At 44.4% G+C, this 22,423-nt stretch overlaps 1 protein-coding gene across 1 annotated transcript; it reads left to right on the top strand.

The window, feature by feature from the left end:
* Positions 1-4,082: 4,082 nt before the first annotated feature.
* CNMD (chondromodulin) lies at positions 4,083-18,703 on the top strand. Its single transcript, XM_057366338.1, has 7 exons — positions 4,083-4,190; positions 4,446-4,580; positions 6,965-7,105; positions 10,194-10,307; positions 12,911-13,064; positions 14,211-14,413; positions 16,762-18,703. Exons 1-7 carry the CDS (start codon positions 4,119-4,121, stop codon positions 16,975-16,977), a joined length of 1,035 nt encoding a protein of 344 aa, XP_057222321.1. The 5' UTR covers positions 4,083-4,118; the 3' UTR covers positions 16,978-18,703.
* Positions 18,704-22,423: the final 3,720 nt, after the last annotated feature.

Raw genomic sequence — 22,423 nt, 5'->3', positions numbered from 1 at the left:
ACAGGCCCAAGCTGGARYAGTTTGTGCAGAACTGCAGCCATGGGAAGTTCTCATGCTGGAGAAGTTCAAGGAGGACTGTCTCCTGTTTGAGGGACCCCATGCTGGAGCAGGGACAGAGTCTGAGGAGTCCTTTCCTTGAGGAGAAAGGAGCAGCAGAGACAACATGTGATGAAMTGACCACAGACCYCATTCCCTGTCAAGGAAGAAGGGAAAGAAAATAAGGAATAAGGTTGAGCCTAGGAAGAAGGATGGGGTGGGGGGAAAATGTTTTTAGGATTTAGTTTAACTTCTCATTATCCTACTTTGATTTGATTGATGGTAAAAGAAATTAATTTCACTTTGTCCTTATCTTGACCCATGAGCATTTTGTTATATTTTCCCTGCCCAGTCCAGCCCGGGAGAGGAGTGAGGGAGCTTTGGCAGGTACCTGACATCCAGCCAGGGTAAACCCACCACAATACCAATGCCAACATTTTATTTTTCTGTAGGACCTTTCCCCGCCAAGGATTTTAGTTATTAGTGAAGAGATACCAAGTATGTGGAACCTGAATTGGCACTGTGGTACGGTGGTGTAAAGCCATGGAAAAGCAGAGCAGTGAATTAGGTGCCCAGTCTCAGTAACCCTCACAAATTTTCAGGGCWTAAAAGAGTTCAAACAACTATTTGGAGCACTTAGAAAATGAAGATGAAATACATAAGGCACCACAAGAAACTTACAGAAAGGCACACAGCATGACCAAATCCTTCTTATTTTTAATATTTCTATTTCTCCTTCTAAACTTTTTCTTTAAATTTCAAAATAATGAGAAAATGTGCTTCCTTGAGACAAGCCAGTACTATCAGCTAAACAACCTCACATTCATCGTAGCACTCCAAGTGCTCTGGAATGCTTTTCAGCCCAGAGGATAATAGTATTAGACGACCAGAAAGGCTGTCCTGTAAAAGACTGTTATTATGATTTCCAGTCTCAGAAGTTGGCTTAATCCAGCTGAGCACACACATGTTATTTAGAGAGGAGACTCAGCTCAGACACTGGTATCATCGTCATCTTTATTGCAAATGAAGGGTTCAGCCAGTGAAAGGCAAGTCACGTTTTTTTTGTCCTAAGCCCTGCAAACACTGGCTGTTGCACTCCTCTTTGCACTCTGCAGCGAGAGTCTGGAGCTGCTGAATGCAGAGCTGTTTGCACAGATTTGCATCTGTCTAAAAAATCCCGTTTTCTCTCTTGTCACCTAATCAATCAAACGGCAAAAGATGCACTCCCTGCACCCTCCAAGGAAAACAGCTCTGTGCCCACACAAAAGGCAAAGCACGAGCATAGGGGTTAACTAGAGGTAATAAGCTGTGAACCCTGTGAGAGGAGCATTTTTTTTTTTTTTTACTGTCTGCTTGAAATTTCATGCTGCTCTTCCTCTGTCTGTGGAACAAAAGAAAAAGAGGCAGTGATGCTCTGAGTTGGGACAAAAAAAAATCTGGGATTGTTCCCTGCATGAGAAAAATACGTTTGGAGGATTACTGGGAGAATTTGCACCTTGACTTGGGGAGGAAACACTGCTCAGCTTCTCTCCCAGGGTTTAGGCAGAACAGCTCCCTCCCAAAGGACTGGTTCTCCCGCCCACACCCCACCAGGTGAGCAGGACCCATCTCCCACCCCAGCCTGCCAAGAACCGGCAGCCAGGCATCAATCCCTGCRGATCAGCTCGCAGCTGGTACCACTGCTTGGAATTGCTCAAATCTGCCCATGCCAAAACCTGCCAGGGCCRCTGCTGCCTCATCACCAGGGTCAACCACATCCTTTTTGCTCCAGGGAGGATACTGCATTTTACTACACAGCACWGGAGTGAAGGTCCCTCCATGAATATTCAGCACAGAATTCTACCTTTCATTCTTGCACTGATAACTGATAACTGTTCTTTGCTAACACTCCTCCTTATGAGCCACRCTTGCAAGCCAAAACAGCTTGGCCTCCCTCTGTCCTTCCAGTCACCTCCCCAGAAATGAGCTACTGGGCACTCAAGATTCATGCCAGGATGGGAGGGACAGCAGCTTCCTCTCCTCAGTCTCAGGGAAGCAGCTCAAACAATCTGAACCCCAGTGAGCATCAGTTCTTCCTGGGCAAGCGCTCCTTCCCTGGCACATYTTCCCATGAGAGGCAAGCACAGAGGCCTTAAAATAAATCTGTCTTTTTAAAGCAGCAATGCTAAATGAAGGTTTGAGATCAAAGGCTGGGATTCTCACATTTTGCCAAGATAGACATATCCATTCACGAGATTTTTGGTGTAACAAAATACTTGCTAATGAAGAGGATCATAATCTTATTATTAGCCCCAACCTACCACAGTATGTCATTCAAGAGCAGGGTAAAATATGTCCTAGTTTAGGAAGTTGCACAGTGGGCTTTGCTTTTGATTTAATGAGCTGTGATTGTGTTTATTTTCAGCAGCAACTATGCCCGTTAAATTTTGGTTGAAGGTCTGATCGTTAACGACAGTAATCGACGGGAAGGATGAATTTAGGTTGAAGGGGAGGAAAATAGGAATCATATGTCTCCGGGATTCAGTCCCCAAGCAAGCAGACACAAGGTGCTCAGGAACGCCTGCGCTTTCTCTGCTTTTGCAATGCTTGGTGATGGGTTTTCAACCACTGGTTAAGCCGATTAAGGGGATTCAGATATACAAAAACAAAGATTTTTGCAGTTATGGAGTGGGGCACAGAGGAGAGGCAGGTATAGGAGATCAACCATGGGAGCCAAACTTGCCTCTTGTGGGATGAGCCATGGGGGACATGGTAGCCTMCATTATCAAGATCCCAGGAATTTTAAGATGGGGGGACACATCAGTAGTGTGCAAGAACTAAAAAACCTGCCAGACAAGGAAAACAGAGAAGAAGTAGGAAGGCAAATACAAAGGGAGACATATAATCTGTGAAAAAAAAAAAATTGCTATAGCAGAGCTGGTTAGTGTAGGCACTGCTCTGGAGTGAGATGGGGCCCTATGCAGCAGAGTCTCCCCAAAACTGACAAATTAACASCCCCCCCTCACTGCTGCCTGTCTGGGTAACCTGAGCTGGGCCACTGAGCAGGAAGAGCAGGGGAGGACAGGTCACAACTCAGACTCTCCCTTCACAACTGTTTACAGCTGGTGTTTGTGTCTTGGTTTCCAGCCTTACGAAGGGTGCTGTGCTTTGTTTGACACCATCAGCCCCAAAGGGACCCAGCACAGTTTATTTTCCAGCGTCAAAGAATGCACACACAGACAGAGCATGTGCATGTATGTACAGGCAGGACACCCACAAGGGGCGTGAAGGAAACACAGACCTGGACAGACACATGGATAGACACACACAGCCAGCTCTAGCCCTTAAAATGTTGCCACCTACAATATTAGAGCGAGCAAATAGATGCAGATGAAATTTGTTACAATCCTACCATACCTCAGCTACTCAAAACAAAAAAAGCTCCAGCTGAGCATGGTGAGTGATGGGAAACAGAAGAAATCTTAGGGATACATCCACTTCATGTGTAAAGACACAACGTATCCTTAATAAATGAAAAGAATAAATTACCCACTCACTTTGCCCGCACTTAGCCTGCAGCAGGGCTGGGCTCGCTGCTGCCTTTCCGAGTCTGTGCCCAGCCTGGACACGGGCTCAGCCGGAGGCTGCTGGCAGGCAGCGAGGTGTTTTGCGGAGAAGTCACCGACCAGCAGCTTGTCAGCTCCAGCGCCTGTGAATTCCTGCGGCAAGTGTAAAAAATCAGTTAACACGTTGTTCTATTTTAAAAGCGATTTTTTTATGACGGCCGTCTGCCTGACGGGGGACCCCACCTCTCCGCCATGGCATCCGGGGGATGCGTGTCCCCTACACCCCCTGACCTGTGACCCCCTGCTCGGAAGCTGGAGAAGAGACCCGGGGAAGGGAAGGGGACTGGGGCAGGAGGTCACAGCCCCGGGAAACTCCGGCGGCTGGCTGCTCAAGGGGCTCATTGTGCCCGGGACTGGGCGGTGCCGCCTCCCCGCGGGCCGGGGCTGGGAGCGGGGCGGGCCGGGGCGGTGCAGCCCCTCCGGGGCCGGGACCGGGGCCGAGCCCCAGCCCGGGCAGGTCTCCATCYCGCCGCAACCATGGCAGAGGGCTCCGACAAGGTGCCCATCGCCCGAGTGGGGCCCGACGATGTGGAGCTGTGCCTGCCCCCCGTGAGTGCTGGCGGCAGGGACCGGGTGGGAGCGGGACAAAACGTGTGGGCATGAGCTGGGATAAAACGGGATCGAGCGTGTGGGGACGGGACGGGACGGTAGGGAACGCGTGGGGTCGGGACAGGTCGCGACGGGATGGATCGGGACAAAACGGGTCGGGTCGGGTCGGTTCGGGTCAGCCCGGGGTACAGCACGGGACACAGCGCTCGGCACGGCCGGGCTCGGGTCCAGCCCGCTCCCACCCGCTCTCCGCAGGCGTAYGCGGCGGCCGCGACCCCCGCGCCGGGACGGCTGCTGAAGGCCGGGGCTGCGGTGCTGATCGCCGGGGCCCTCCTGCTGCTGGCCGGGGCCATCGGCGCCTTCTACTTCTGGAAAGCCACGGAGCGGCAGGTGAGCTCGGCGGGCCGGGCTCCGCAGCACGTCCGCACCCGGGGCCGGGTGGGCTGGGAGCTCTCGCACGTACGGAGAGGCAGGGGCTGGAAGCGCTTCTTGCAAGGTCTGTAAAGAGGTCTTTAAGCAGACCTGTAGGTTTTCAAAAACCCCAAACACCTGAAAACCCAAAGCCATAATCACTGTCTTTGGTGGCTGTGTGGATGGAGCTTCCTGGAAGCACATTTATTAGTGAACAYGAAACACATCATTGAGAGCACAGACTCTACATTGATTTCTGCTCACAAATCTTCAGTGAACTCAAACCCCAACAAGACCCCAGGGATTCACATCCTGGGCAAACTCCAGCTCTCAGGACAAAAAAAAGCATTGAAATGTGTCAATTCTTTTTTCACAGCGTCTGCATTCTTGGTCCAGATTCTACCTGGACCCTCGAGTATGTAATGCTATAATCAAYCCATTAACAGGCATCATTAATTCACTCCGGTCCTTTGTATAACTGTGCATACACTTAGGCACTTCTGGTTTGCAGCTGTGGAGCAATTTTTAAAGCATTGGTTAAGTTTTATTATTTACAGTTTCTGGGGTACACGAAAAATACTTTATGCGAAGAATGAAACTGAGAAGCTGGTGATCACTTTAAAAACCAAATTTCAGATCATTAGAACATGTTTACATATTAACTTTTCTTTCTGTTTACATGGAATTTGTGTTTAAAACATATTTGAAACATGATGGTACACACATGAATGTAACTTTCTCCCTAAATTAAATTAGTACCCTTGAATTTACTTTGGAAGAAGTTTTGTACTGCTTCCAGCCATGCTCCAGCCCTCATCAAGGAGAGCCTTGTGTGAATTCCAGCAGCCAGAGCAAAGGTGCCTCTGTGAGATACACCCATGCACATAGGGACAATCAGAAAGAAAAGTACAAGGTTCTACAGCAAGACAGGGCACTTTGCTGACCTCTCAGATGTGCTGCAGGAACCGTATGCTTCTCTAGGCTTTTGGAAAGGGAGAGGGATGCAGATGGTGACAGGGGACAGTGCTTTCAGCTTTGAGCAGGTGGGTGCATTTGTGGAGTATAGGACGGTGTTTCCCTTTTTTAATGCTCCCTTCATCTAAATTCAGCCATACAAAATATGTCACCTTCACAGTTTTCATTAAGCTTCAGAGTTGATCTCTAGGTGAAGACACTGGGAAAGCTGAGAGTTATTTTTCCAATCTGCCTTCAGACTCAAAGCTGCAATTGACTTGCAAATGTTTAGGAAGCAACTATAAAAAAAAATTCAGTCATTGATGAAAAAAAACAAGGCAATTTTGAAATTCTTGGTTTTATTTTGTATCTTTAAATTCTTCCCTAACTGACAGGGGTATCAAAGTCTCAACTCTAGCTCAGCCCCTATCAAGGGAGACCACATACACTGGTCTGATTTTATGGACTATGTTCAACAGGAGTCCTAGAAAGCAGAGAATACAGGAAGGCTCTGTATAACTGAGGAACCATAAATCTTTAGCACCTTAGACTTCCCTGAGCGAAGGTAAGAGAAGAAGAAATTTGTCTCTAGCTGTCAGTGTAAATTTTTCATTAAAATGCTGTAAAGGCTTTTTTAAGACCCAAAATAAACTGCTTGTGCAGCACTTTTAGCAGAGCTGCACAAGAGAATTGCAAAACCCCTCCACAGATTGTGGTCCTCCAGCAAATACAAACCACACTGTAACTCTCCTCATTGAAAATAGGATAAGGGCAAATACGCTGACATGGAAAATACGAGTCTATACAACTTCACATCCAATTTAAACAAAGTTTACATCCATTACAAGCTGGGAAGTATCCTCGTATTCAAGATGAACCTGTTTTCCTGTGCCTCAGCAGAACATCCGAGAGATAAATAGGGGTTSGCCTTCTTCAGAGTAGGACATTCACGCCTGCTGTCTTTTGGGAATCATGCCAGCATAACAAGCAGTTCCTAAAATGTCCTAGAAGGTTTTTAGGTCAGAGTGAACATGGGTGYGGACTCACCCCACATTGTTTTTGAAGTAAAATTATAAGCACTCCCTGGAAAGGGGACCTCCGGAGGTCTCTAGTCCTACCTGATGCTCAGAGCAGGGATGGCTGTGGGGTCAGAGATGGTTGCTCAGGGCCTTATGCAGTCACTGAAAACTTCAAAGGGTGAAGACTGAACAACCTCTCAGAGCTGCCCCACTGCCAGCCTGCCCCAATGGTGAAGTAGTGCAGTGTTGGTTGTTGGAGGGTTATCAAACATGTGCAGAAGCAAAATTTAGGAGCTAAATAGGGCTATGACAGATTGACTCATTGCCTGGTGTAGGAGGAAGGGAATAAGTAATTACTGGCATGTGCTACCTCTCTTTTATTGATTCCAGGTATACAACGTGCACTATACTATGAGCATTAATGGAAAAGTACAAGATGGATCAATGGAAATAGATGCTGGAAACAACTTAGAGACATTCAAAACAGGAAGCGGGAGTGAAGAGGCCATTGAAGTCCATGATTTTCAGATTGTAAGTAGTGCCACCCTTGTCCTTCGTGTAACACACCCCAGTGCTGGACTCTTAAGGACSCCTTGCTCTGCCCTGACTTTCCCGCCCCAGTTGGTCTCAGGTGGCCTCCAGCCATCCACACAAACTTTTTTGCTCCCCTAGCTTGCTTTCACAGGGAGACAGGCAGTTTCCTCCACAACAAAAATCTAAGTGCTTTTTGGAGATAAGCCATGCCAGGTACCACTCCGGGAAGTGGTGTGGATTAGGCTGCAGCAGGTTTGGCTCCATCTAAACACTTTGCATTTTCAAACCACTGAGCAGAGCTATGAAATCTGACCTTGGGGTTTTACTAGAAAAACATTCTGTCAGGCTGCAACACGATCCTCCCATAATTTCATGTGGTTTGAACTGGAAAAAAAACCTCCCCCAAACATCCCTCTTTGAGGAACACAGGGTCAGCACAGTAAGCCAAATACACAAACACACACCAAGGAGAGACCACTCCACAGTSCTTGATTTGGGGAGCTTCCTGTGCCCTGAGATCAAGGATGGGAGCTGCTCTCCRTGGCATGGCCTGGGTTCATCCCCATGGCAGAGGATGGAAGCATTTAGCAGTTTATGCATCAGTGCACCAAACTGGTGCTGGTCCACTTGGGCTGACAGCAAACACATTTGGGTACCCCAGCAATTCGTGGCTGCTCAGCACAGAGCCTGGATTAACACAGGCCAAATCCTCAGCAGAGCTCAGCAGCTCAGGTACAGTGCTTGCCTGAGCTGTACCACCCTCAGCTACTAAAGGCACCTCAACGGGTGTTGCAGAAACCCATTCACAGACCCTGCAGTGAATGTTCTCAGGTGCAAAACACTCAGCTTCAAAGCAAAGCCCTCTGCAAGTCAAAGCAGCACCTGAAATAAAGATGCTGCTGCTATGAAGCATCTCTGCTTCTGGAGCAGCCATTTGCCTTGCTGGATGTAGAAAGGCAAGGAAATTCAGCTCCTTGGCTTCTCAGCAAGTACAAATGAATCCATGCCAGGAGACCCTGGACCCCAGCTTTCCCAACAGTTGCGGTTCTGCCTTTATGAAACTCTCATTAGCATCACCATAGCAACATTATTAGCAGCTGAGTAGGAGCATCTACAGCGAGCTCTTCTCATTTGCCTTTGCCATTTCACATCTGCACAAAAGCACCAGTCCACTGGAGAGATGCTGAACTCATTTTGCCTCCACATGTGTTGCTGGTGAGCTACTGCTTGTGACAACCATGTCAGAAATCAGCTCCTAACACCAACCAGCTAAAGGGACCTCCCAGGGATGGTGCCTGCTTGTAATTACAGAGGGCCAGGGACAGATTCAGTGAGAGCAAAGGGATGATGCCCTTGGGTTTTCAGCCAAGAATGCACACAAAGGAGAAAGCAATTGAAGAGATGTGCTTCAAACAGACTGGTATTTACATTATCAGCTTTAGATTGACTGGCAGTGCTGGAATAACTGCATGGTCAGAGAAGGCTTGGATTTGGCCATATTAGGGTATTCCTAGCACACCTGGTGCAGCACAAAGCCTTATGTCCTAGTGCACCTATCCTTGCATAGCCATCCCCTCTCTCTGCTTTACAGGTACTCATTTGGTTTTGATGGGGGTGTGTCTGGCTACACCAGACCTGCAGACACCCAGGACATGGCTCAGGTGCCCCAGAACCATCCATCTCATGCTGCATTGAACACACAATGTGCTGAGATGGAAGGAACCCATCAGGATCATCAAGTCYAGCTCCAGGCCCTGCACAGCACCATCCCCAAGAGTCACACCACATGTCCGAGAGCATTCTGCAAATGCTCTTGAGCKCTGTCAGGCTGGTGCTGTGACCACTTCTCTCAGGAACCTGTTCCAGTGCCTAGCCACTCTCTGGGGGAAGAGCCTTTTCCTAAAATCCAGCCTAAACCTCCCCTGACACAACCTCAGGCCATTCCCTCGGGTCCTGTCACTGTCACCCCAGAGAAGAGATCAGTGCCTGTCCCACCCCTCCAGAGGAAGCTGTAACTGCAGTGAGGTCTTCCCTCAGTCTCCTCCAGGCTGAACAGACCAAGTGACTCAGCTGCTCCTCATACAGCTTCTTCTCAAGGCCCTTCACCATCCTCTTGGCCCTCCTTAGGACACTCTAACTGCTCAGTGCCTTTCTTATATCGTGGTACCCAGCACTGCACATGAAGGCACCCATGATTCCCCTTCAGGGCATGTGAGAGGGGTCATGCTGACATCCATGCTCCTTTCTCCTGGCAGCTAGAGGCCAGGCAGAAAACCACCACACCTCCAAAGGCATTAGATAATTATATTTAGGTTTTTGACTGGAGCTTGTGCAACCACATGAAAAACACGGAAGTTCTGCCATTTACAACAAAGCATCTAAATKTATAATGTAGAAGAGTGATCATTTATGGGTACCCAAAAACCTCCAGCAGAAACATAGCAACTACAGACAAGGTTCCCATGGCAAAATGTTGATGCCCAAGATTCTGGCACAGGGCTGGAAGGTATGTTCCTGGACTTGCAGGAGACTTGTTCCTTCTCTTGCTTGAAATTAGACATCCGAGGTTTATGCAATTGCATTTCACCCTAGTAGGCCGAACAAAGTCCCACACACAGATTTCTGCACCAAATTGCCCATCACAAACTTCCCCTTGCTGTCACAGTCACTTATTTGTACAAACTGAACCAAGCTGCCCCCACARTTTTGTAAAACTGTGTCACAAGGGTACCACACCACCAGCTAACACAGTTTGAAGACTGCCTACGTTAGATGCAAAGTTACAGTTCAAATCATGTCGACTAATTCCTTAACAGAGCTACTCCAAGTAGCCTACAGCCTGCACAGAAGCACTTACATAAAACATCCCCCCACTTTCAAAAATCAAGCAAAAACTTCTAAACCTCTATGACCAAAATTGTGAAGCTAAAATGATGAGGGGAAAGTGTTTTATTGCTTCTGGTTTTAAATAAGATTAACCTTCAGACTCAAAATGCAGTGGCAATTTTAGCAGAACCGAGGCACTTTTTGGGGGTGGTGAGGAGCTGGAGCACTGTGCACAACCCCCTGCCTTCTGCTTTTGCAGGGTATAACTGGGATCCGTTTTGCTGAAGGAGAAAAGTGTTACATCAAAGCTCAGCCAAAAGCTCACGTCCCCGAAGTTGATGTTATGGCTAAAGCGAGCCTCTCATCTGAGCTGGTAAGGAATAGTTTTTTTTTACCAATCTTTGTGTAGAGAGAGCCTTAAAAGAGGTATTTATATACAAATAAATATGGCATTTGAAAGCCACTGTGGCTCGTGGTAGGGTTGTTGAAGGTAGGGCAGGACAGCTGAGGATTCATTGACTGCTTGCAAGGAGTCTCTGAAAGCTAAGAAAATAACAATTGGTCTCAGACATGTCACTGTGTCCAGGGACATCGTGAGAGGCTGCRGATTAGTGAGTGGGGAAACCACAGACCAAATTCTACCAGAGCCACAGGGAACCCCCGTGACAAGAACATCTGCCTGAGACCAGGCTGTGCATGAAGCTGGGAGGGAAAGCGTGGAAGAAGCAGCTGCTTTAGTCAATGCAAAGAGGGACCATGGCAGATCCCAGGAGATTTCTATCAAAGCTCTTGAGCAGAAGTATGGACTCCATCACTCTATCCTTCCCTATTCCTATAGTTGGTAAAAGGGAATTGTGGAAAATATGGCAAAAATTTAGTTAACTCAGAGGAAATAGTATTTGTTTTTAAAAAGACTTTGCCTTCTTAGCATAAAATTTAATTTTACAACATGTTAACTAAGTTTCATAGAATTTGCATCACTAGCAGCACAGAAGCTGCAGTTCTCACCCAGATACGACCAAATCTCCTCACGTTTGCACAAAAAGCCGAWTACTTTATGTGCTGTTAGCCTGAGCTCAGACCCCCAAACCCATTGCTCACCCAGGAGTGGCTTCAGTGACTTGAGTCCAGCTGAGCCTGGACACTGCTGGAGGCTCAGCCACTGGCAGGAGAGCACAGGAGATCCACAGCCCCTTTCCCTGGRTTTACTTTGCTCCTGAGAGAATAAATGCAGACACAATTAACAGGGAGAAAAGTGCTGTTAAGGCTGCACCTCCCTGCAATGGTGCTGTGACTGCTGAAAATCTGCTTTAAAAAGAAGAGGGAAAGGTCTCTACAAATGTTGAGTCAGAAAGGCTGACAAATGTTAAAAAGCCTCCTGAAGCTGGTAGGATTTTCTCCATGATGGGAAAGAGAACTTGCATGAATTCCAGAGAGTCCCATCTTTCCTGCCTTGCCTTAATTAGCACTATTGCTTAGTTAGTTTGAATTTTTCATCCTTTTGTACGAACAAAGACACTGACCTGAAGACATTATCCTAAAATAATCAAAAAGTTCTAATCTTCTACCTGGTGACAGTAAAACTATTTCCTTGTCCTGTTTTTTTGTGCATCTTCTCCAAAGATGCTTCACCTACGCAACTGCTGCAATGAATCAATGYACCAAGCAGCCAACTTAGTGTTACCACTGCGACATTAACTTTTCACTGTCATGACCTTCCAGGCCAGATRTACAACAGGAATGACAAAGTAGTATTTATGTTTCAAGGCCAGATCCTCTCTCTGATACGGARGTATTTATGAGAAAGTATGCATGTGCTCTTTTCCCACAATGGGCATCATAACAACACTGCCTACAAAAATTGTTGAGTGAAGTGAGCTTTGATAGATACCCAAGTTCTGGCTGTTCACAAGTCAGGATCATATCAAACAGAAACAAAGGATATTTTTATTTCTGAAAATTAGATTCAGATATTTCTGATGTTGATAAAAGCTTAAGTGGGAGAATATAAATAGAGATCAGTAGACAGATTGGATAACAAACTTAAATGACTTGAGACCTACAAAAGAAATCAATAAACACACCAAACAACAACTCAAGGGAATAAATTGATCTAGTCAGTTATATAACAAGTTTTGATGACTTTTATGAAAGCAATTTAGAATTTTAACTTTGAAATCATGATGGTTTTCATGATTCAAAAGTTAGTTTTCTTTTAATATTTCACCATTGCTTTAAAATACTTACACATTTTATGTAAAATAATACTTTGAACTAACAACTTTAAAGAATCAATCACTGGCATTTTCCTACATTACTTTGAAGATATGAACCAAAAACCTGCAGGGTACACTTCAAAAAGGCAGGCTCCTTTAACTTGCACTTCAAGCTTTTGGTCAATTGAATTGCTTTTACCAAACAAGACCTTTAATCAGACCGATCACATTGACTTAAAACTGGAAGCTGGAGCAGTTCTCAAGCTATAATCCTCTCTAAAACTTTTGAACAAGATTCCACCCCTCACCCCCGCTACACACATTGTAAATACAGTTTTATATTGGGAGTATGTCAAATGAGAACAGAGCATAAGATGAGAGGCTTGGGTTTTGCTGGTGTATTTCATTGCTGCTTTGCTCAAGGTGGTAAATCTTCAGTTTCTACCACCTGAAATTCTTGTGCTTTGGGCTGAAAGATGTCTGACACTCAGCCCTTGTGCAAGAGAAAGAAGCCTTCCAGGATTGAGATGGGTGAAATCATAACCCCAACAAAGCTGACAGTGGCTTTGCCCTTCATTTCAGAGGTGGCAGCCTTTCCCCAGGCTTTGGCTCAGCACTATCTGTTCACATTCATGACACAGAAGGATGCTTGGTATTAGTTGCAGTGGATAATTATACAGTTTGGTGCTCAAGAATTAACAGTGAGCAGGCACATGACTGCTCACTGAGCAGCAAAGGATTTGTGCTCTTCTATTTGCAGGAAGATGAAATCATGCCTGTGAGATTTGACAAAAACTCCCTTATCTGGGTGGCTGCAGATGAGCCTATCAAGCATAACAGCTTCCTAAGCCCCAAAATTTTAGAGCTTTGCAGGGATCTTCCAATTTTCTGGCTGCGACCAACATATCCCAAAGGTAACATTTMTTTTATTTGAAAAGTATGTTATCCCTCCCTTCATCTAAATGCCTTCCCTATACCAGGTTTGCTACCAAAACTAGCACATCTGGGAAACCAGACTCCTTTCCTCTCTTGCCCACACCTTCCTGGGTTTGTGCCAAGATTGCAGGAGTTTATTCCCTAGATATTTTCCATACTTGTATTTACTCAGACAATTTGTACAGCCCAAGTGGGTGACTTGCTATGAGATGAAACATTTCCAGAGAGGTCAGCCTCCTTCTACAGAAGGACAACAGCTTAACCTAGCCCCCCAAATGTGTAGGCAGCTGACAGCTGCTCGCAGGAACACTGGCCAGGAATTGGGGACCACAAATAGACAGTCCTGTTTTCCACCCTGMTTCCCCAGAGGAATTCTATGGAAGATACTTTAAGCCAGCCAACTGGTGGATGGTTTATGAGATCACGTCGCAGATCTGAAGTTCTCGTCACCCAGAGCCAAGCTCAGCAAAGGTGCTTAGGAGTCGCCAGGGAGATAGCAACTCATCCAGGTGACTCACAGGCCTAGGAGGAGAGAAGGCTCAAAAATATTTATTCCTCCTTGGACCAGTTAATATCAGAACATTTGAGTGGGGCAACACATGTAAAAAAAAAAAATCACATTTTAGAGCACCTGTGGATCTAAGCTACCAGTATTTCCCACTTTGCTCATGACCATGCATATCCCACTGGGCAACACAAGAACAGTATCAAAGCTGTCCAGAACCAGCTGCYCTTGAGAGCAGGGCACCATCCTGCCATGAAAGAATTTTTATAAAGTGAAATGTGTACAACTGGTCTTGCTAGTGCTGGCAACTGCTGCTGAGTTAGTATAAGTAACCACAGGCTGGGTCAAAAAAATCTCAACGAATCTTCTCACACACATTTTCCTTCAAAGAACAGGAAGCAGCCAGGGAAAGGCAGTCACACTGCTTTGGACTGGCACTGGGTGCAGACACAACAYAGAAAGCATCCATGGGGATGCTCATCAAATTTGCCAAGGCACAGTTCTAGCTTTCTCTCTGACCTCCACCCTCTCCTTTAATATTTAAAGAAATCACTGAAATATTAGGTAACTACCAGGACATACTCAAGATAAGATTGTCCTATGGTGATTATTTCTTCAGATAACCAAAGGAGAGATATGAAAAGAAACAGGCGCCAATCAGAATCAAACTTTGAYGAGGAACACTTGGAAGCTGCTTCTGAAGAAGTAAACCTCCGGTCACACACTATGCAGCTGACTCAGGAGCTTCATCACCAGTCTAATGAAACCAGGCCACTGGAACAAGATACTGAYCAAACACTTAATCCAGACAACCCATATCATGTAAGTATTTGCACTGTAATCTTTCAGAGCCCAGAATTCTGTTGGACACGTAACACTGGTAATATGGGGTTTGTGGTTTTTTTAATTTTTTTAATCTGCACAATCTTTGCTTGTTCAGTTTTTCTGTGAAATAACAGACTTAGGTGGTAGAACACCTAAGAAGTTCAAAAACATCTTCCCTCTGTCCTTTTCTCCCAGTTTTCATTAGATTTCAGTCTGAAACAAGCACAAATGCTTGAGGTCACAAGGTTAAGGCAAGTTGATGCTGATTTGCTTTTTGAGATTTCCAGGTCTATAGGGAAACAGAACTGGAGAGCTAACAAGCGTAGCACCCTCTAAAAACAAACCAAAGCTGGTCTTGATCAGACAGCTGTGCCCCACCGTTTACTATGTGAAGAGTCCAGTAGCTAGAAACATGTTTTGCTGTCCAGTAGGGATGAGTACCAGACCTGTCTACTACCAAGGAGCACAGCAGAAGTGTTTGGGTGCAAAGAGATTAAGGTCCAGMCAAATCAATTTTTTTTCTCAGCCTCTTCCCTATGAGGGTAAGCAACCCTAGACTAGCAAGCAACTGACAAAGAAGAATCTGTTTTGAGACAGCAGCAGTGGGTGGAGGATGACTGTTGTAAAACTTGTTCTCACCCTTCAAGAAGCAGCAGCCCTCAGAAAGAGCAGAGGAGCCACCCTGCTGTGTTCCAACACCTCTGCCGTGCTGCAGGAAAAGTGGCTGTGCAGGAGGCACCTTCCAGTCTACTGCACCAGCGCCAGACAATTTACACCCACCATTTGGTGCAGCAGGAGTAAGTCATTTTAATACAACACTGTCACAAGATAAATGCCTCCTGCTTTGGAAGTAAGTCCCAGCTTTGACTTGACATTTATGCAACAGCAGGAGATCATTATACTGTGACAGCATTCTGCCAAGTTGACATCCCTTAATTAAACTTAAATTAATCACTCCAAATAAAGTGGATCTAAATMGACTCTCTCACGAGGTCACTAAAACAGCAGCAGCACTGGAATGTAGCTTTGCCTCACAGCTACTAACGTGACCATGTCCATGAAGTCTGAGCTACCTTGCCTCTGGAGGGCATTAGAACAACTGCCACAGGTCTGCTCTTCAGCCGGGGTAGCTGGGCCAAATGGAGAATGGCCAGACAGATCCAGCCATGAGACTTTCTTCAGCCTGCAGGGTGGGATTTGCCTTTACCAGCTGTTGCATCGATGCCTATGGCCAAGCTGTCTTAAGACACCGAATCATTTGATTTAAAAGGACCATTAATTATGCTGTTGGTCTTTCCTGAAGTCCTTCCCCTAGAGCTGTTTCTCTTTACTCACTGTAAGCAGAGCCTGGATGATGAGCTCAGGTGACGTTCATGGCACAGGTATCTGAATTCAAGGATGATAAATCCTGACCAAAGAAACATCTTTCCTGCTCTCAGGGCTGGGAAGGAGTTGCTGGGTCCCTAACAATACCCAGCTGTCACTAGTGTCCTGCACAAGCCCAGACAAGAAATGGCACCTTTCTGTGTCACTTTTTTATTGTGCTGCTACTTTTCTGAATGAAAAATGCTGTAAAAAGCTGCCTGATATTTCAGCATTTGCACATTTCTGCTGCTTTTCTTGAAGTAACATCAATRGGCAAAGAACAACCAAATTTCAAAAGGCAGAATATCCAGGTTACCTTTTGTATCCTCAGAAATGAAGAAAAGAATTTTGGGGTACAAGTTTTTAGATATTTCGTATGTGCTCTGCTCCACTTAACACCTCACTGTAAGCTACAGAGCAGGCAAAATTCTCACTGTCCACAACACACCTAAGTGTGGCCGGGTGGGAGGGAAGGAAGCAGATTGAGAGACAAGAGTGAAATCCTCAGAAAGCAGGGRACAGGGAAGTAGTTTCCTAAAAATGCTATAAAAAGCATTAAAACACAAAAACTAATACTAATAAAAACCAYACCATATACTTCAGGCATTGTCACCTACATGAAAGACTCAGATAACTGTCTTGAAGTCTTTTCCATCACTAATACTTAAGGCTTGGGAGCTTACTGTTGCTTGGAGCTTTTGCAAGGACTGTAGAATAAAAACAATTAAGTTAGAGATGCCTGTTGCAGTTTCCATTTTACAAGGGTGATTGCACCAGTTCTACGCTTCTGCTAAAGAAAGAAAGACAAAATAAAAAAATAATAAAGCAAGATGCACAGGTCACCWAGTGGGAGTTTCATCAACTGTCACAGGCACAAGACTGCAGTTTTTACTCCTTGTGGGGTTAACAGGAGCACAGATGTATTTTGCCATTCTGTGAGAATGAGAGCACRGGGTRACATTTAATATTTTACATTCCAGCAGCTGGAAGGTGAAGGGATGGCTTTTGACCCCATGCTGGATCACCTGGGTGTGTGCTGCATCGAGTGCCGGCGAAGTTACACCCAGTGCCAGCGGATCTGCGAGCCCCTCATGGGCTACCACCCCTGGCCTTACAACTACCAGGGCTGCCGCACCGCCTGCCGAATCATCATGCCCTGCAGCTGGTGGGTTGCTCGTATCATGGGCGTTGTGTGAGAAAATCCCTTGACAAAAAAACAACACAAAACAAAACAAACAAACAAACAAAAAAAAAATAAAAAAAAAAATGGAGCCTTAACAAAATAAGCAGGAATACAATGACAATGAACTGGTAAAAGACTAAAAAAACCAAAGCAAGCAGTACTAATCCTGCCTTATGAAATCAGAGGGTTTTTACTGCACCAAAAACAAGGTCAGCTATTCCAACTGCAAATTAAAATCTCGAGTTAATATTCCATTAGCTTTACAAGTGACAAGGGCATATTAGCAACTTGCTGAATTAAAAAAMCTGAGACATCCCAAAAAAAGCCAATGTTAAACTTTGCTTACAAACTGGTTTAGCAGTCCAGAAGCTTGCCCMTACATCCAAATTCAGCCTTTCATAACAAACCCCTCTCTTTCGAAACTATATGTGAAAATTTACATCCAATTAAGCAACTAGCTCAACTGGTACACTTGGGAGTGCCTTTAATCCAYGTAGCTTACTTAAATAAATCACAAGTTAAGTTGCTCCCCGTTGCTATTCAGAGTAGCCAGGTCATTATGAATGGTTATAAACCAATTACAGCATACCTTTCCCACAAAGCTGCTCCAGGGGACATGGGAAAGCGCACATTGTGCTAAAGCGGAAACAAACAGCAGGAAAAGGGRCTATGGAGGGGAATGTGCGTGGCTACTGAATCAAAACCCTTCGCACATCCCAACATCAAAGAAGCCCCAGCATCAAGAATCCTGTATCCATGATACCACTGTAGTGTCTACAAGTATCTGCTATCCAGCTACTACAGCAGAAGTATTTACATGCAGTTGCAGACCAATCTCATGAATCTCAAGACCCTCCAGAATCTACAACAGCCACTGTTATTTATAAATCCTTGAACTAGACACTTTTGACACAAGATTACAACCCCTCTTTATTTAACATGGATAGCAGCCATTCACACCAGTTCCTTTAGCTTTGCTGAAGCTAACATCCCTTCCCCACAAGASAAATAGTTTAACAGAAAGGAGGGGAAAAAAAGGCCTTTTTTTTCCTCTCCTWTCTCACCTCACTGTTTCTGCTTAGGAAAATTCTGCAATTATTGGGATTGATCCCATTACATACTAATCTCTAAGGAAGGTACTAAATTGAAACACTCAAAGGGGGAACAACTTAGTATTTCTAGCCTTGAAAAACGAAGATAGTGGTATTATACTGCCTTTATGCACACTATGCATCTTGAACCCTACCACTGAGTTATGGAGGCATCTACATGGTCTTTATTAACAAAATGGTTCTATTTTTCTTAAAGTTCGCTTTCTGGAGCATGAATTTTTGTGACTAAACAGCTCTTGAGATGTTGCAGGCCCAGTAATGTTATTAACACTGCSTGACACACAGAAAAGAGGAATTAATTTGACATAATCGTGGCTTAAAGAAAATAAAGACAACCTCATGTGGAATGCTAAACTGCATATCAAAAAAGCAGTGTTAAATGAGAATAAGATGAGAACAGAATTCAGTATTTTGTCCTATTGTAGCTTTTTAATATAAGCTTCACCTTCCCTTAATCTGAAGGACAGACTTGCTTTGAAATATTTAAATTATAAACTTCTTACAGCGGGATTTCAAGGCCTGTTAAATTTGAGTTTCTGCTTTTTAAACTKAAAATGACCTTGATCATTATGTTGTTTTAGAAGTACGTCATTCATATGCTTAGAAAAGTCAAGTTTTCCTTTTTTTTTTTTTACTGCAGATTAAACAAATATGTTTGAAAACCTCAACTGCTTTCTGGGCTTTTTTCAATGTAGAAGGTGTAACAATTCTTTTACATACTCATTCAAGAGCTGTCTGTAGAGGAAAAGAAGGGCATTAGCAAGTGAAACACTGGAGGCAAAGAGAGATAAATGTGACCGTGCCTGAACTAGACTGTTGCTCTCTTTTGCATCTTGAGGCAACCTGCCATCTGCTTCTCCCTGTGTCCCCCAATAAAAGTCTCCTTCTGAAGACACAGAAACAACCTTACTGTMGGTGATTTCCATGTCTACATGTTCTTTAAAGAATTAGTTCTTCCTAAACAAAAGCTTGCAATTATTTGCTTTCTACTGGTAGTCACAAAGCACAAAAGTAAAAAAAGCACCCTGCTCATGGATATATAGCTGTCACATATGGCGTGTACATCTTGAGAATGTCTGTATGCACCATGCCATGAAAGCCCCACTGACCATAACATTTATCTGTTTCCAAAAGATAGGCAACAAAATGCCTTCCCCAACTCAAGCTTCACACAAGCAAATTGCTATTTACCCACATATCAGATTCAGAGAGAGAAAAGTAAAGCTCTTGTGCTGCAGCAAGGCTGGAAAAAATCTGCAGTGTAACATCTGATTTTGAAGGAAAAGTTCCAAGGCAATATAGGAACAACAATAAAACAGGAAAGCCAACAGTGTAAAAGATGTTGTGATAGTTTCTGCAGTTGTGGCTCAGACTCCAGCTCTAACTATTCACTATTTCACTACTGTACAGTATTTACTATCAATGAGATTGAAGCTTTTCACTGGCATTACAGTTGTAATACCCTGGCCCACTAGAGAGGTTACAACATGTCAGCATTTGGGGAAGTAGGAAGGGGGCTGTTCCTTGAATCTGACCCTGTGCTAGCAGAAAACCAGCTGAAAGCCTTCCCCTGGCCATAGTTTAAGGAAGGAGGGAAGAAAGAGGAATGAGCTTGCCATCAACAGTGTTTCCCACCACAGGTGGGTGGATGTTTGTCACAGCACTACAGTTCCACTATCCTTAATTACCCATGTGATTTTACTAGGAGGATTAGAATGGCAGAGCAGATTAGAGCAGAAGGATAAATTCAGCCTGGTGAAAAAGAGACTGAATACAGGGAGCAATAGCATATGGTTAAAAGGACTGAAAGCCAGTGATGGGAAGGCAGGAGGAGTCTTTTTTTCTGAATCTACACTTCACTTTCTCCGCACTTAAAACAAATGAACACTTTGTCCTTTATGATATAGAAATCACTCTCCAATTGTATCTACATTAAGAAGTCAAAAAGAAGCTGGGAGGCATGGAAGGGGGGTGATCTGGCTTCTACTTCCCATTTAACACTTCACCCGTACTCCAGCACAAAAAAAAATTGTAAGGAAGTTTCAGCGAAGAACAGACTAATCACTTGTTCCATGCAGTGCAGGGGGAAAAAAAGTAGTGAAGCATAAAACTACAGTTGGCAAAGAACTGATTGCTGATTGACATGTCTAGGAGGACAGAATCTCTGCTCAAAGAGGGCAAAAGAGAGACTGAACCAGGAGCACCATCTTCTGCTTCCGAGAGGCTCAAGTGGGCTTTTACAAACACACACCTACAAACTGTTCTTTTACAAGCAACTAAACTGAAGATGAAGATAAAGCAACCTTTAACTGCAACAGGGATCTTCCCCAAGAACAGGAGAAAGAAATCCCATCTATGGTATTAAATGGGACAGCTACTGTTACCTCTTGCCATCCTGTTCTCATATTTCCACCAGTACAAATCAGAGCACTGAGGTGAARTTGCCTTGGTCTTCCAGACAGTACTTTATCTAGGTGGCCAAAAGGCATGGGAAAAAAGCCCTCAAGCAGTCCGAACACAAAATATCATCAATTGTCCTTCCAAGCAGCTTTCTTCCTCCAGCCAACTCATTACCAGTGCTGCTACATATTCTACTCACCCTCTCCAGTCCCAAAGAAAATTCCCTTTGTCACTGTAATTTTTTTTTTTCCAGAGCCTCTATTCAACCCCCAAGCTACCCTAGCTTTCTCTTATCTACAGCTTCTGGTACCATTTCGTGTGTGTTTTGTCAATAACAAAATACACTGTTCACAAAATTCATGAAGCACCTTCCCCTCAACTTTGTAAGGAAATTTTGCCTACTGCTTTAATCCAATCGACTCCAAACAAAAACCMAACACCCCCCCACATTCCCCTCCCCCTACAAGGCAACAAAACATACCATTATTGATTAGCCTAAACTCGAAGGAGGAACACATAGATATTATCTGCCTGTGCTCAGAAACATGCTGGAATTATGTCTAGACCCGCAAATTTGGCTTACAGGATTGAGATGGACAGGGAGCTCTACACTTGATTGCTACAAGTTTTAGCCTGAAGCTAAAGCATTATATTTGCATTACATATGCCTCAAGAGTACGTAAGTAGCAATGCATTTTATTTTACTTTTTGCCTCAAGCTAAGTGAATTGAATCTCAAAGCAGTGAAACAGTACCCACTTAATATAAGAATATATTGTGTTTATCTGACATAATACTCCCATGGTCTTTCAGTAAGTGAAAGACACGGGAACCTCTGCTATGTTCCCTTCAGTAAGTAAGAGCAACTTGACKGGCAGAAAACATCGTCAAATTACTTTTTAATTTCTATTTAAGAGATTTTTACCTAGGCTTTTCCCAAGAGCAAGCCCTTGCTAAGCTCTGTTAAGTACTCTGAATGACATTTATAAAGCAAGGCTGGCCAGAAGACAAGAACCCAATTTTGTGACAAAGTGAAGCACTCAGACATTTGTCTTCCTTCTACATTAAAAAGGAAGAAATGCTTTTGCGCATAAATAAAAAGCAGCAAAGCACTTATCCAGGAGAATGGAGTTCAAGTACCTATTCCAAATCAAATCAACTCCAATGTTAGCATCCCATATGGATGGGCAAATGCTCTATGTATCGAGCAACCAGCTATTCAAAATTCTCTGAAGGTCAAGAAAAGCCTCATAGTGAAGCTAACAAATCTTCATTGAAACATGTCCCAAGCATATGCTTTGAGAAACTCTTCCAAGAAGCAGACACTGCTCAATAAATGTCAAGAGGTAAGACACACAAAACCCTTCCTAAATCCAATCCACCTCGGTTCAYTGCATTCAAAGAGCAGGGTAACATTCAGTTCTGAAGGTTATCAAATTGGAGCTTTGGAAAACATGAATCAATTCTGAAGCCAGAAGTGATGCAAAAGAAACCACTGCCCAGCCTGCACTATAGGATAATCATGATCTCAGTACACCAAGAAACTGCAACTATGACAAGACTGTAGTCATAGTCTATAGCTGCCCACTAAGACAATCTGTGGCATACATAAAAAAAAAAAATCCTTTCTTTTTAGCATCTGTGAGATTTCAAAGTCTTGGTATCTCATGACTAGGCACAGTAATAACAGTGGGAAAAAAGCCAATGCACTTTCCCAGTATCACTGCAAAATCTAGATTCCTATTCCTCAGGAGGAACAGAATACATCCTTCCTTATCTTTAATTTTCAATCATCATTTAATACATAACAGCTGCAGACTTCACGTGTCCTATTAAAAACACCTGCTCTATTTCACCAAGTTCACCCAATTGAGACTGTGGGAAAATAGTATGGTCAATCCAAAGAAAATAGGCAGAGTAACAAATGACTGGGAAAAACCCACATAAT

Source organism: Malurus melanocephalus, unplaced genomic scaffold (assembly GCF_030028575.1).
Source record: "Malurus melanocephalus ecotype Western Australia unplaced genomic scaffold, MMel_1.1 scaffold_63, whole genome shotgun sequence".
Lineage (NCBI taxonomy): Eukaryota > Metazoa > Chordata > Aves > Passeriformes > Maluridae > Malurus > Malurus melanocephalus.
The sequence above is the reverse complement of the archived record's forward strand: the minus strand, read 5'-3'. Positions and strand labels throughout refer to the sequence as shown.